Below are 12,895 nucleotides of genomic sequence, written 5' to 3'. Positions count from 1 at the left end.
AAATATTACAATACACAATATAATAATACCAAAAACATAGAAAACCCCGCAATATTATTCTTTATTAAAATATAAAATACTAAAATAAATTAACTTTAAAGAGAAAAATTCTTTTTTCAAAATATCCCTACATCAAACCAACTTAACTATTATTCCCAACACGATTTTTAAAAATAACCTCCAGCCAAACGAACTTAAGTATTATTTACAACACCATTCCTGATAAATTTGTAATTTTCTTGAGTATTCTTTTCCGAAAATATATGAAGATGAACCAGTGTTCTTACTCTCTTGATTCCTTAGATTGTTCAGCCTCGTCAATAAAATCAATCAATCCAATAAAATAAACCTAATAAATATTTACAACAAGATCCCTATTAATTTTTTTATTTTTTTAAACATCGTTTAAGAAATCTAAATTCCTTTACTTAATACCTTGCTCCTCTCTCTGAAACCAGTTTTGGAGTCTGAAACCTCCTTTTAACTAAGAGTTCCAACCGCGAATCGACTGTCAGTTGAAATCCGCTTTGGAGTCTGAAATCTCCTTGTAACGAAGAGCACCAACTGCGAACGAACAATAAGTTGCTACCACGAAAATTAGATAGGACAAGTTTGATTTCAGACCAAATTGCCAGCTCAGCCCTACAGCTGAATACACTGCTACGTGTCAAGGAAATAGTATCCACGGCTGAGCACGTATCCAGCGGGGCAAGAGCTAAGGAAATAGTATCCACGGCTGAGCACGTATCCAGGCGGGGCAAGAGCTAACAAGCCTGTCATAGGTCATTAAATGCCTGCTTAGCTGCAAGTTCGATAGCCCAATAACGTACGCGGGCGGTGATTAGATAAATAAAAAATAATGGTGGTGCGTTATCGGGCTATCGAGCTTGCAGCTAAGCGGGCATTTAATGCCCTATGGCAGGCTCGTTAGCTCTTCCCTCCAGGGAGGGTCTCTAAGGCGAGTACGTGTACCAATACCATAAGTGGAGACTCGTCAACGGATAAGAACTTCGAAATGGCATGTAATCTAATTTTTTGGTATTTTTTTGGAGTGGTATCGAGATTTTTTGGAGTTTAGGTTATTAGAATTTGATGGAAAATTTCGAGCTGAAATCTTGATTTGTGTTATTTAAACTAGTTTTTTTTACTGTATATATGGATTCAGCGTTATAAAAATTCTAGGGTATTTTTATTGTGCAGGGTTTACCTATTAATCTTGTGATTTCAATAAATTCTTGCGAAATTTTAAAAAAATTAAGTTGAAAAAATCCACTTAAAAAATTCTAAAACATCACACTAAAATAACTCTTTTTTGAAATGTTTTAGTTAAAATTTGCTAAAATTATATTATCCAATTCCAATTTAAAATATTATAATTAAAATATCTAGTGGTCTTGTCGTATGTTTTGAATTTTGTGTTTCTGAATTTAGTCATATAATTCGGAATATTCCATTTATGCAAAGTCAATATTCAAATTTATAATTTATACCAAATATTATATTTATATATATATATACTCACAAAAACTAAAGCATAAAAAGATAGAGTACGGTCAATCCAAATGTATAACAGTTACACTACGCGACGTAGATCGGTGAGAATGAGAATTACGCGCTTTGAAATGGTCGAATAATCTAGATGGTCAAATTTCGTTGGCAACGGCCATTCTTGACATAATACATATTTAGAAACGGTGAACGCTGACGCGGCAGTGGAGAAGAACAAATTACAACCAAGTACCAGATAACGGCAAACATGTTTAAGTTAATCTATCATTGCACTACTGAATCGGTCGGCGTCATAATTTTGAAATCGGCTATAAATATCATTATGCTAGAGTACGGTGGTGGATCAGTTGATATCTGCATTCTTACCTTGTGATTTGATACCCACATTTGAGGTGATCGCTGCTGTTTGTTTGTATTGGTCTAGTAACTGGATTCGGGTGCACCCATTTGGAAATCCGGAGGATTTCAAGCTTGGTTTGTTGCTCAGCGGTTTCCTTTGTCAGAGATCATGGCTGCCTCTGTTAAAAGGCTTGGGGGCGTCAATGGGATATCATTCTTAGAAAATAAGAGTGGAGAGAAGAAGAATTTGGGAGGCAGGAGGAATGTAACTGTGATGGCCTCTGTTGCTTTTCCTGGGATGAAAGAGCAGTATGAGACTCTGAGATTGAGCCCTGGGGCTTCTGAAAAAGATGTGAAGAGAGCCTACCGTTGCCTTGCGTTGCAGGTATGCAAGTACCCATTTGAAGCTATGTCTCTTACTTTCAAGATCAGATATTTTCAATAAATCTTCCATTTCTGAAGCAAATAGAAAAAGAGATATAGGGTTCAAATAGAAATTAAAAATGTCAGACTTCACACATTCTTGAGAATTTTTAAGAAAATTTGTCTGGCAATATCCCTGGTCATATAGAATGTCAGAAAACATTAATATTGCACTCATATTTTAATATTGCACTCATATGTTGATATAATCTGGTTACAGTATCATCCGGATGTTTGCAAAGGAGATGTGCGTGGGGTTCAATTTCACAAGATCAATCAGGCTTATGAGGTAAATTGCCTGCCTAAGAGTAATCTTTATCTATATGCATTTTCATTCTGTAATATGGGATTCTTATGCAGGCCCACGGTTTTCTGATTGTTGTTACTTTTGTGATAATGAGCAGACTTTAATGTCCAGTTTAGCAAAGGCAAAGCAGCAAAGCTATTCTGGTGATTACTCTGTGGAGGGCATGATGGGAATCAATAACGATTATTGGGACGAGTGGGAAGAATGGATGGGATGGGAAGGAGCTGGAACCCTTGATTATTCCTCTCATATTAACATTTATACCTGATGAAATTTCATCATAGACTGTGTAGGTGTCTATTGCCCGGCCTTGCAAACAGTGATGGCCTCTCCATTACCGATCCCATGTTGACTGTTATGGGCTATCTATAAAGTTCCTGTTATTGGCAGAAAAACAACTGTTTTAGAAAGCCCATAAAGCTTCTTCATTCATCTCCTGGAAATACAATATGTTCTTCTACCTGTATAGTTGATTTTATTTATCTTCCGTTGGTTTCCACAACACAAAGGACTTACTGATCCAGATGAAGCAACATCTTTCTGAGTTGTCTCTGTTTTAGTAAGTCAAAGCTTCTTCATTCATCTCCTGGAAATACAATATGTTCTTCTACCTGTATAGTTGATTTTATTTATCTTCCGTTGGTTTCCACAACACAAAGGACTTACTGGTCCAGATGAAGCAACATCTTTCTGAGTTGTCTCTGTTTTAGTAAGTCATTTGATTTGGACATGGGTCCTGATTATTAGACTACCTGTACATATGCTCTGTTCATTTATACTCTCAACTACTTGTACATACCTGCGGGATATCTTTCTGGACCATGTGATTATTATGGGGATCTGCTCTTCATTAAAGAGCTCCTAACTATTCTTCCTGCAATTTGTAATGACATTCATTTAATGGAAACCATTATTTTGATTAAGAGATCTTTGATCATTGAGATGAAATGCTGCCGTTTCATTACATAATGCAAAATTTCTACATATTTGATCCTTCAGACATAATGAAGCCGTTTCATTCCATAATGAATTTTTCTATTGTATATCATCCTGAACAAGGCATTATTCTTGGCTGTAACTATAGGCAATCCCTGCCTGTATTTGCAGGATTCAAATGTTGTTAAGTTTTACCATTAATGTTGATTTTATATGTTTCATCTGGGACTGAGATATACTCAATCAATTAGTTTTGAGCATTTGCTTTCTAGATTGTTACCGTGACAAATCTAGGGTAATCCCTGACAAATTATGCTTGGGGCTATAATTGTGGAGCCATCGAGTGCAGAATTGATGCGTAGATCCTGTAGCAAGAGAGATCTGAACTATGCAACACTGGCAAAGTTAATGAGGGCGATTGAAGCAGGCAAAGTGTCCAGGTTACAGATGTAGCGGCGAAGAGTGGCCAACAATGGGGTGGCACTAAAACTACTTATGTGATAGATACGGAAGAAGAAACTTATCACAATTTCGAAAGTATTCATATTTGCCTTATAAAATGTAAATTCTTCTGATTCCTTTTTCAAGAAAACAGTCGGAATTTAAAGATTGTGTTTCTTTGTTTACATTAATGATAAAAGATCCAAACGATCTGAATTTTGTTCCAGGATGGGACAGTCTCTTTGTATGTATTCAGAACTTTATATTCTCTTAATATAATCCATGATGATTTTCTTTTTGAAAAAAAAAAAAAAAATTCACTGAAGGCTGGTTCTTTTTCAGGGTTTGAGTGAAAATTGTCGCTGCGTAAGTATCCTACTTATGGAAAAGGGTATAAACAGTTTTGGGGCAGCAAAGATTGCTCCAGAGAAAATTCCAAGAAACTGAAATCATTTTAATTGAATTTGAAATTGTAGAAACCTTGAACCCCTTTCTTGGTTTGAAATCAAAGTTGAAGATGATTGGTGTGAGTAGAAGGAAAACGAGTGTATGGGAGTATGGGAGTGTAGAAGGAAAAATATCTGGAGTCACAGATTATGTGAGGAAGCAAAACACAAAGATGGTCTAAAACTATTGTTAGAATTGGATATCAAGGAAACCTGTTAACCTATTGCGAATGAGTGATGCATAAGCAGTGTTATGTGGGGGCAATTGGTGTGTGACCAATGTTCTGTGTGAACTGGCGATCATTCGGAGTGGTTATCTGGAGACACAGATTAGCGTATACCTGAAAATTTTGGTTGAGACTATTTCCATTTTTGGAAAGCCAAATTGTAAAATGCCCTTAAGGAAGGATGTGTAGGGGTTGCAGAAATTTCCAGAATCAAATTCTTGATGTAAATTTTTAAAAATTCACCTTATATTAAAGGTTTCTAATTTTTTTGAGAGCGCTCTTTCTTCTTTTTAAACCCCTTAAAGGTGGGGTGGGGATGTAAGATATATATTTTATTTGTAGAAATTCAGACAAGTAAATAAAACATTTAAAATATTTGCAATGTTTTGCCTCTTAAAATGCTTGAAATTGAAAGTTTGAATTGTATCTTGGACCGAGCATAGATTAGTAAGTGCTAAAAGCTTGCTTTGAGGGCCAGAGAAATACATATTGTTTTGAATGGTGGGTTTGCCAAAATGGAATCTAAAACCATTATACTTGAGGACTTAAGTATGTAAAACAAAATGAGAGACACAGTCTGAAAGGCCAAGCATGAAACATAAAACTAAGAATTTGGAGAACCAATTTGGTTGAGTCATTAGTTGAGATATTAATGGGATGCTCTTGCTTCAATAACTAGAACTCCTCCATATTTTTTTGCAAGTCAGGGACAGAGGGTGAGGAGAAGCCGACCTTGCTTTTCCAACTGATCCAAACAAAGGTCCATATGCTCAACTTTCTATCTAGAGAGAGTGTGAGCCACAAAGAACTTGATGTGGCAATATAATTCCAATGTCTTGAAAATTTTGTGTCACAGGTGCCCAAATTGAGGATAAATTATGTCATGTGTGCTAATGTTCTTTGCCCGGAGAGAAGCTCTCTTAGAATTTACTTTTGCCTCCAACAACTTGAGTTTCTTTTGGGATGCCAAAGAAACAACTTATGAAAAGATTTAGCTATCTCCATGGCTTTTCAATTCTACACGAGTTTTACGAGTTGGAGATCAACCCCTATGGCCTAGGCAAAGAGCCATTAAGAAGAAGGAAAATAAATTGAAGACAGATAGATGATGGAGGAAGGGATGAACTAGTGTAAGGAGTAGATAGGGTTGAAGAGCAGGTAAGGAATTAACATTGAAATCCATATTCACTAGAGGAAATCAAGAACACTAGATAGCCCACATGCTCCATTGATAAATGTTGCCAGTTCTAAACATCAATGCCACAGGTACAAGGGCCATGATTCAAAGGACTTGATGTCATTGAAGTTGTAGGGTCGTTGTAGGTATATGCCTTTAGATGGCAGGAGGTGACACATGTATGTGGGTCGATGAATGCCATCTCATACTCCTGCACTTGAATTGTCTGCTCGTTGGAAATTTTTGAGAGGTTTTAACCTTAGGGTTGATTTAAAATATTTAATTGCAACAGTGAATCCTAATCACCATGCAGTTCAAGAGAAAAGATTGTACTTCAATGTCAAGAAGTCACAACTCAATTTTTCATGCATATAATAGATATGAAATAATTTTATTACAACAAAGTTCATAGCATTGAACATGTCGCACTTATCTTCAAGATATATGTTAAAATCTCTTAACAGTTTAAGCCCTATGTTATGTTGAATCCACATGAACTACAAGTGTTGTAAGTTACCTAGTCAAAAAGACAACAATACAAGTTGAAAATCAAATTTGACAGTACACAACAATTAGGCAATCAAAACACTTCATTAATATATAATAGATGAAGTACATGCACATACTTAGCATATCACAAGTTGGTACAATATCAAGTTCTCCAAGTATAGCTATGGATACCTTGAAACCCTAGCCACCAACTCCTCCCAACTATGAATCACTTCTAACATGAGTTGGCCAATCCACCAAGAATTCTCAACAAGCTAGCATCATCTTTGGCAAGTCCTTCTTCGCCCAAGCAAAGTGCCTCCCTCTCTTCTTCTCGCACATAATAAGTAGCTCTAGGGCTTCTAAAAACCTAGTCTTCTTCTCCAACAAGAGCTACAAGAACAATTCTATCTTTATCCCTCTATGATTTATTAAAAACCATAGCATCTTTGCATTTTTATGGTGAAACCCTCACCTTAGAATATCCCTTGAACTCCCCAAGAACTCTTGTGCAAAAAGAAAAAGGGAGATAATACAAAGAGGATACACAAGAGAGAGGAAATAGTGCACTCCACTCCTCACATCTCTAAAGCAAATGTGTGATGAATGAATGTATGAATGAACTCTCTCCTTTTTCTATTTATGCGGGGTAAGGGAGGTCAATAATATAAAGTGGTCTTAACCCATTATAAGCAAACTATCCATAAGATGATAGCCCCACATGTGATGCACGCCTCTAAGAGTGACACATGCCAATTTCCAAGGTGAAGACATCTAACTAGCAAGGATCCAAGGCACGAATCTTTAACAAGAAGGTATAATGCTCCACCTCCACAAGTCTCCAAAACTCCAACGCTCCTCCTAGGTCATGTGCTCTTCTGAGTCCACAACACCAACATGCCTTCAACCTAAGTTTCCTTAACTCAAGCATAAATTTCCATGCAAGAAACTAAGCATCCTTGTTCCATTTAAATGTCAACACCCTCCTCCAAGATACTCATTGCTCCACCTCCAAGTAAGTGACCTACTCTCCATGTGTGCATCATGAAGAATGACACGAGTTGTCTAGGTCTCCAATGTTTTGAGGAAAAGAATGACACATACGCGTCCACACAAGGATTAGCAATCAATGAGCAAGCCATCTCACACATGTGTGTCCATCTCGGAACAACCAAGGATCATCCATACACTATGCACCCACATTACAAGTAGCAACCCCAATCATGGTGCAAACACTTTTGGAGTAACCCAAAAAGCTAACATTCCCTCTTTACATGCAAATTCTTTTTACCAACACCAATCTTTGCCCTCGACATCTCAAACTTTCCTTTCACTAAAGGCTTTGTTGGAATCTTAGTAACTTGCAACTTTGTAGGAATATAATAAATGGATACAACACCCTTTTATGACCTATCTCTCCGGAAATGATGTATATATCAATGTGCTTGGAGTGGCCATGAAACACAAGATTCTCAAAGAGTTTTATACAAATCTAATTATCGCAGTACATATTTGTTAACTTTGATTTCATATCTCCAATCTCAAGCACCAATTTGCAATTTCATACTACCTCAAAACTCACTAAACATGTTACTATATACATGCAACTCCTACCTACTTCCTACCAAATCAGGATATAAACCCTTATCCCAAGCTTAAACAGAATTTGAATGTCCTTTTACAAGAATCGACACCTCCAACCCAATTCAAATCACAAAATCCATAGAGTAATAGTTTATCATCTCCTATCTATCTAATTCCATAATGAACTATGCCTCTCAAATGCATAAATACATGCTTCACAACCACCCAATGTGTCTGCCGTGGAGCAACCATATATTGACTTGGTGTGTTTACAACATAGAAAATATCCACCTTGATATTCACAAGATACATCAAGGATCCTCTCATATGCTTGTACAATGAACAATGAACCAAATCAACATCATCATCAAAAGTGAGCTTCAAATTATTTATATCATGGGTGTGGCCAAGGTTTTTCAATGTTGCATCTAGATTCTCTCCAAAAACTCTAATGTGTACTTCCCTTGCCCACAAAAACCTCTCCTAAACCATACCAAGCCTTCACCCCTAGAAAATAATCTGGTAGACCGATATCCTTCATTTCAAATTCACTTGACAACTTGTCCTTGCACCACATAATGACCTTCTGTGAACCATTAGTAATGATTAAGTCTTCTACATAAAGAAACTAAGACAACCAAATCAACATTACATACAAATAACAAAGTTTTGGATCAACAATAGTTTTGGTGAAAACCTAGTTCAATAGTAACTCACAAATCCTCAAGTACCAAGTTCATGGTAGTTTCTTCAACCCATAAAGGGATTTCTTCACCCTTAAAGCATGGGTGTCATGCCCATGCACCTCAAATCCTCTAGGCTAATTTCATGAGGGATTTACCTTGTTGATAAATATATTACCATGTTCAGTCATAAAGGGGGTTTCTAAACTGTGAAAAATAGAGTCAATATATTGTACATATTAGGGTATGGGGGAATTATAGATATTGAGGGGTATAAAATGGAGCATTCGATAAAAATAGGGGTTATTTTTATTATAAATATGTATGGGGGGCGGTCAACGAAATAATTTTGGAAGTTTTTTATCAATAGCTAGTGAGATCAGGGGTATTCTTTAATATCCCGTGAACAAGAGTGCTATGACACAAGTTGACTAAGTGGAGACCTTATGGCTAATTCACATATACTTCCTCTTCAATCACACTATTTAAAAAGGTGGTCTTCACATCCATCCAATATAAGTGCCATCCAAAACATGATGCTTAAGAAACAATGGGTACAAATAGAAGTATATTTGGCAACTAGAACAAATGCCTCATCATAATCAAATCCCTCTCTCTGTGAGAACCAATTTGCCACAAGCCTTCCCTTGTATTTTCAATAATCCCATTTTCCACATGTTTGAATGTGTACAACCACTTGGATTCAATTATTGAATTCCCTTCTAGTCTTGGTACAATCTTCCAAACATCATTCTATAGGCTCCCACAATTCCTTCTTTTAATAGGCCTCCTTAAAGCTAGAAGGTTCATCTAACATTTCACTAGAATATACAAGTGTCATAGGATCAACAAGCAACTTATAGAGGCCACCCTCTCACACCTCTAACTAAACTCCTTAGACTTGCTAGACTACAATCACTAATAGTGCATTATTGTCCTTCAAATGTAACTCTACTTGTTTTCTCTTCAATATAATAAATTGAAAGAATATTTTTCAAACCAAGAATAAATCATCATTCAACTCAAATATATCATCTAATGACCTCCGAAAGGAAATGGAACTCAACTCTCTCATATGATAAATGGCATCATCACACAACTCTACACTCATACCTCCTCTTGATCATGAAGCCTATTTTAGAGTGTCCTATCACAAGTCATATGTCTTGATGCCCCAATGTCCCCATATCATCCAACACTTGACACACTATTGGAAGATAAGAAAACCATGGAGAAGGCAATCTCAAGATGGGATGATCCCTCAATCACTTATGCTATAATTCTTATACTTGCTACAACCTATCTTGTGACTTGGCCTTCCCTTCTTTCAAAACTCACTAGCATAATGTCCCATCTAGGGATACCTAAATATTTCACCTTTCTCAAGTCCTTCCTAGAATTCAACCTTCCTTCTTACCCTTTTCTAACCTTTCTACTTCCTTGGATTTGTCTTCTCAATGAAGACCACTTCTTTTACTTCTTCTTGTTCTGCTAAATAGGAATCCAACCAAATTTTTTCATGCACAAAGGTATCCCAAACCTTCCTAAAGGTAATGAATGTTTCACAAACATAGACACAATAGATAAAACACCTCTAAGAAGTAACAAGTCTATTCACAATAATGGATACCAAGTCCTTATCCTCCATTTCATCCCTATGGTAGCCCACTATATCTATGATCCTACCCAGATAATTCACCACTATATTTGTCTTGCTTATCTGAATGGTTGAAAGCTTGTTTTGCAAGAGAATGTATCAAGAAACCCAAGTTCTTTGAAATAAACCAAGCAAAGCATTAAACATCTTCTTACCAATTGTCGTGTCTACAATGTGAGGGATGAAGCGACCCATCATTAAATAAAGAATGATTCAATTTGCCTTGAGCTCACGCTTGATCTTCTCCTTGTTACGAGCAACCAACTTCTTGAGGTTAATTGGTGCTACTATCTATTTTTCAATACGCTCCCAGATCTTAGCTTCCTCCATATGCATGTGTCCCACGCACTACCTGCAACATAAGAAATTAAAATCACCATCCAACATGTCATACTCTCTAAATTTGACAATCATCATCCTACAAATTGTGAAGCATACCTCAAAAAATGAATCAATGAAAATGAAGTAGATTAACCCTTCGAGGGTTTCAACACATCTCCCATGTGCCCTAAGATTTCACATACAATCGACCTATAATAGGTCCAGTACCACTCCCAAGTAGAACAAACTTGAAATATCCAACTCTCTCTTCACCAAGAGAGCAATCTTAATTGAAAAAGCTCCAATATTGTATAGAAATTTCTAGAATTAGAGTTCTAATGCAAATGTAGAAATTTTAGTTCTTACTGGAGGTTTCTCGAATCTAAATCCCTATCAAGAGCTTTCAGCAGTAGAGCTGATCTACAATATTTAATTGTGCTAGTGAGCAACAACAAATACTTCACTTCAATTCATTACAAATCACTAAGTGTACTTCAATAGCAAAAAGTTATAACCCTTAAGACACATTTTTCATTCATATAACATATTTTAAATTACCTTAAGTATAGCAAAATTTATGGTGGTAAATTTGCTTCACAAATCTCTTAACAATCTTATCCCTATGTAATGTGAACAAGTGCTATAATCTACAAAATTGAGAAAAGAACACAAGTTGAAATTGTAATTTTACATTATTCAAATAAATTATATCTTTAAATGATAATTAGATTCAACGTCTTGGAAAACCAAACCAGTGTAAATAGATTGGGAAACCAAACCAGAGTAAATAGATTGAGGGTATTGGGAAACCATATTAGATGCTAATTATACAATCCTAAAAACTGAAATATGTAATTTCAACAATTGTTTTAAATTTCCAACCAAATTTTTCATTTTTCAAAATATAGTTTTGAATATATAAATAAATTAAATACCAAAAATAACCCTTTTGCATTAAGATTATATAATTTGATCAATTAATATTTTTGTATTTAAGCTTTTGTGATCCATAATGAATTAAATCTTTTCGTAGAAATCACAAATGCGAAATTTTTAAGTATGATTCATCATAAAAACAAAATTTTAATATTTATAATTTTATTAAAAAAAAATATTTCAAACTAAAATATAGATTAAACTAAAATATAAATTAAATTATTCAAATAATATTAGCTAATAATAAATTTCTTAAATAAAAATAATAAAGTAAAGTTACATTTTCAGAATTTGAAAACTAAATTATAATAACTTTTTCTATTAAAAAAAAATTATCCACGTTATCAACTTTTATTAAAATATAAAATATACTAAACGTGGTCAAAACTAACTAAAATGAGTAATATTAACTTTTATTAAAATATAAAATATACTAAACGTGGTCAAAACAAACTAAAAATAAGTAACCATAACAAAGTTAAGTAAAGTTACATTTTCAGAATTTGAAAACTAAATTATAATAAATTTTTCCATTATATAAAAAAAAAAAATAATAAATAAATAAATTATTCACGTTATTAACTTTTATTAAAATATCAAACATACTAAACGTGGTCAAAACTAACTAAAATAAATAACAAGGACAGAGTTAAGTAAAGTTACATTTTCAGAATTTGAAAACTAAATTATAATAACTTTTTCTATTAAAAAGAAAAAAATTATTCACGTTATTAACTTTTATTAAAATATCAAATATACTAAACGTAGTCAAAAGTAACTAAAATAAATAACAAGGACAGAGTTTCTTGCTCAAAATATTCATCTTACAAATAAACTTTACTATTATTTACGATACGAGCCGTGTTAATTTTCTAAAGTTTTTTTTTAAATATCTGCCAATCAGACCAAAACCAACTTAATTATTATTTACGACAACATCCATATTAAATATTTACTTATTAGCTTGCTCCTGTCTCTTAAACCGGTTCTGGAGTCTGAAATCTCCTTTGAATTAACCGTACCAACCTCGAATTGACTGTCAGTTGAAACCCGCTTTCTGTCAGTTGAAACCCGCTTTGGAGACTGATGTCTCCTTATAACAAAGAGTACCAACTGTAAGTTACTGCCAGGAAAATTAGATATGGCTCGTTCAATTCCCGCCCAAATTGCCAGCTCAGCCCTACAGCTGAACACACTGCTACGTGTCTACGAATTAGCATCCACATTCTTCAAAATAATCCATATTTGAGAAGAGGTGGAATGCTGACGCGGCAGTAGATAAGAACGAATTACAACAAAGTACCACATAATGGCAAATCATGTTTAAGTCGATATCATTGCGTGATTGAATCGGTCGGCGTCATAAGCTTGAAATCGATTATAAATATCCTTATTCTAGAGTACGGTGGTGGATAAGTTG

General features: G+C 34.8%; 1 protein-coding gene across 1 annotated transcript; it reads left to right on the top strand.

Annotated features, from left to right (window-relative positions):
* The first annotated feature begins 1,855 nt into the window (after window positions 1-1,855).
* Window positions 1,856-3,468, top strand: LOC149241060 (chaperone protein dnaJ 8, chloroplastic-like). Its single transcript, XM_089367438.1, has 3 exons — window positions 1,856-2,233; window positions 2,492-2,560; window positions 2,676-3,468. The coding sequence occupies exons 1-3, from the start codon at window positions 2,018-2,020 to the stop codon at window positions 2,844-2,846; spliced, it is 456 nt and encodes a 151-aa protein (XP_089223564.1). The 5' UTR covers window positions 1,856-2,017; the 3' UTR covers window positions 2,847-3,468.
* The last annotated feature ends 9,427 nt before the right edge of the window (window positions 3,469-12,895 follow it).

Source organism: Pinus tabuliformis, chromosome 8 (assembly GCF_031772625.1).
Source record: "Pinus tabuliformis cultivar Carrire ecotype Pingquan chromosome 8, CPIR1, whole genome shotgun sequence".
Classification (NCBI taxonomy): domain Eukaryota; kingdom Viridiplantae; phylum Streptophyta; class Pinopsida; order Pinales; family Pinaceae; genus Pinus; species Pinus tabuliformis.
This window is presented reverse-complemented; position numbering and strand designations above follow the sequence as displayed.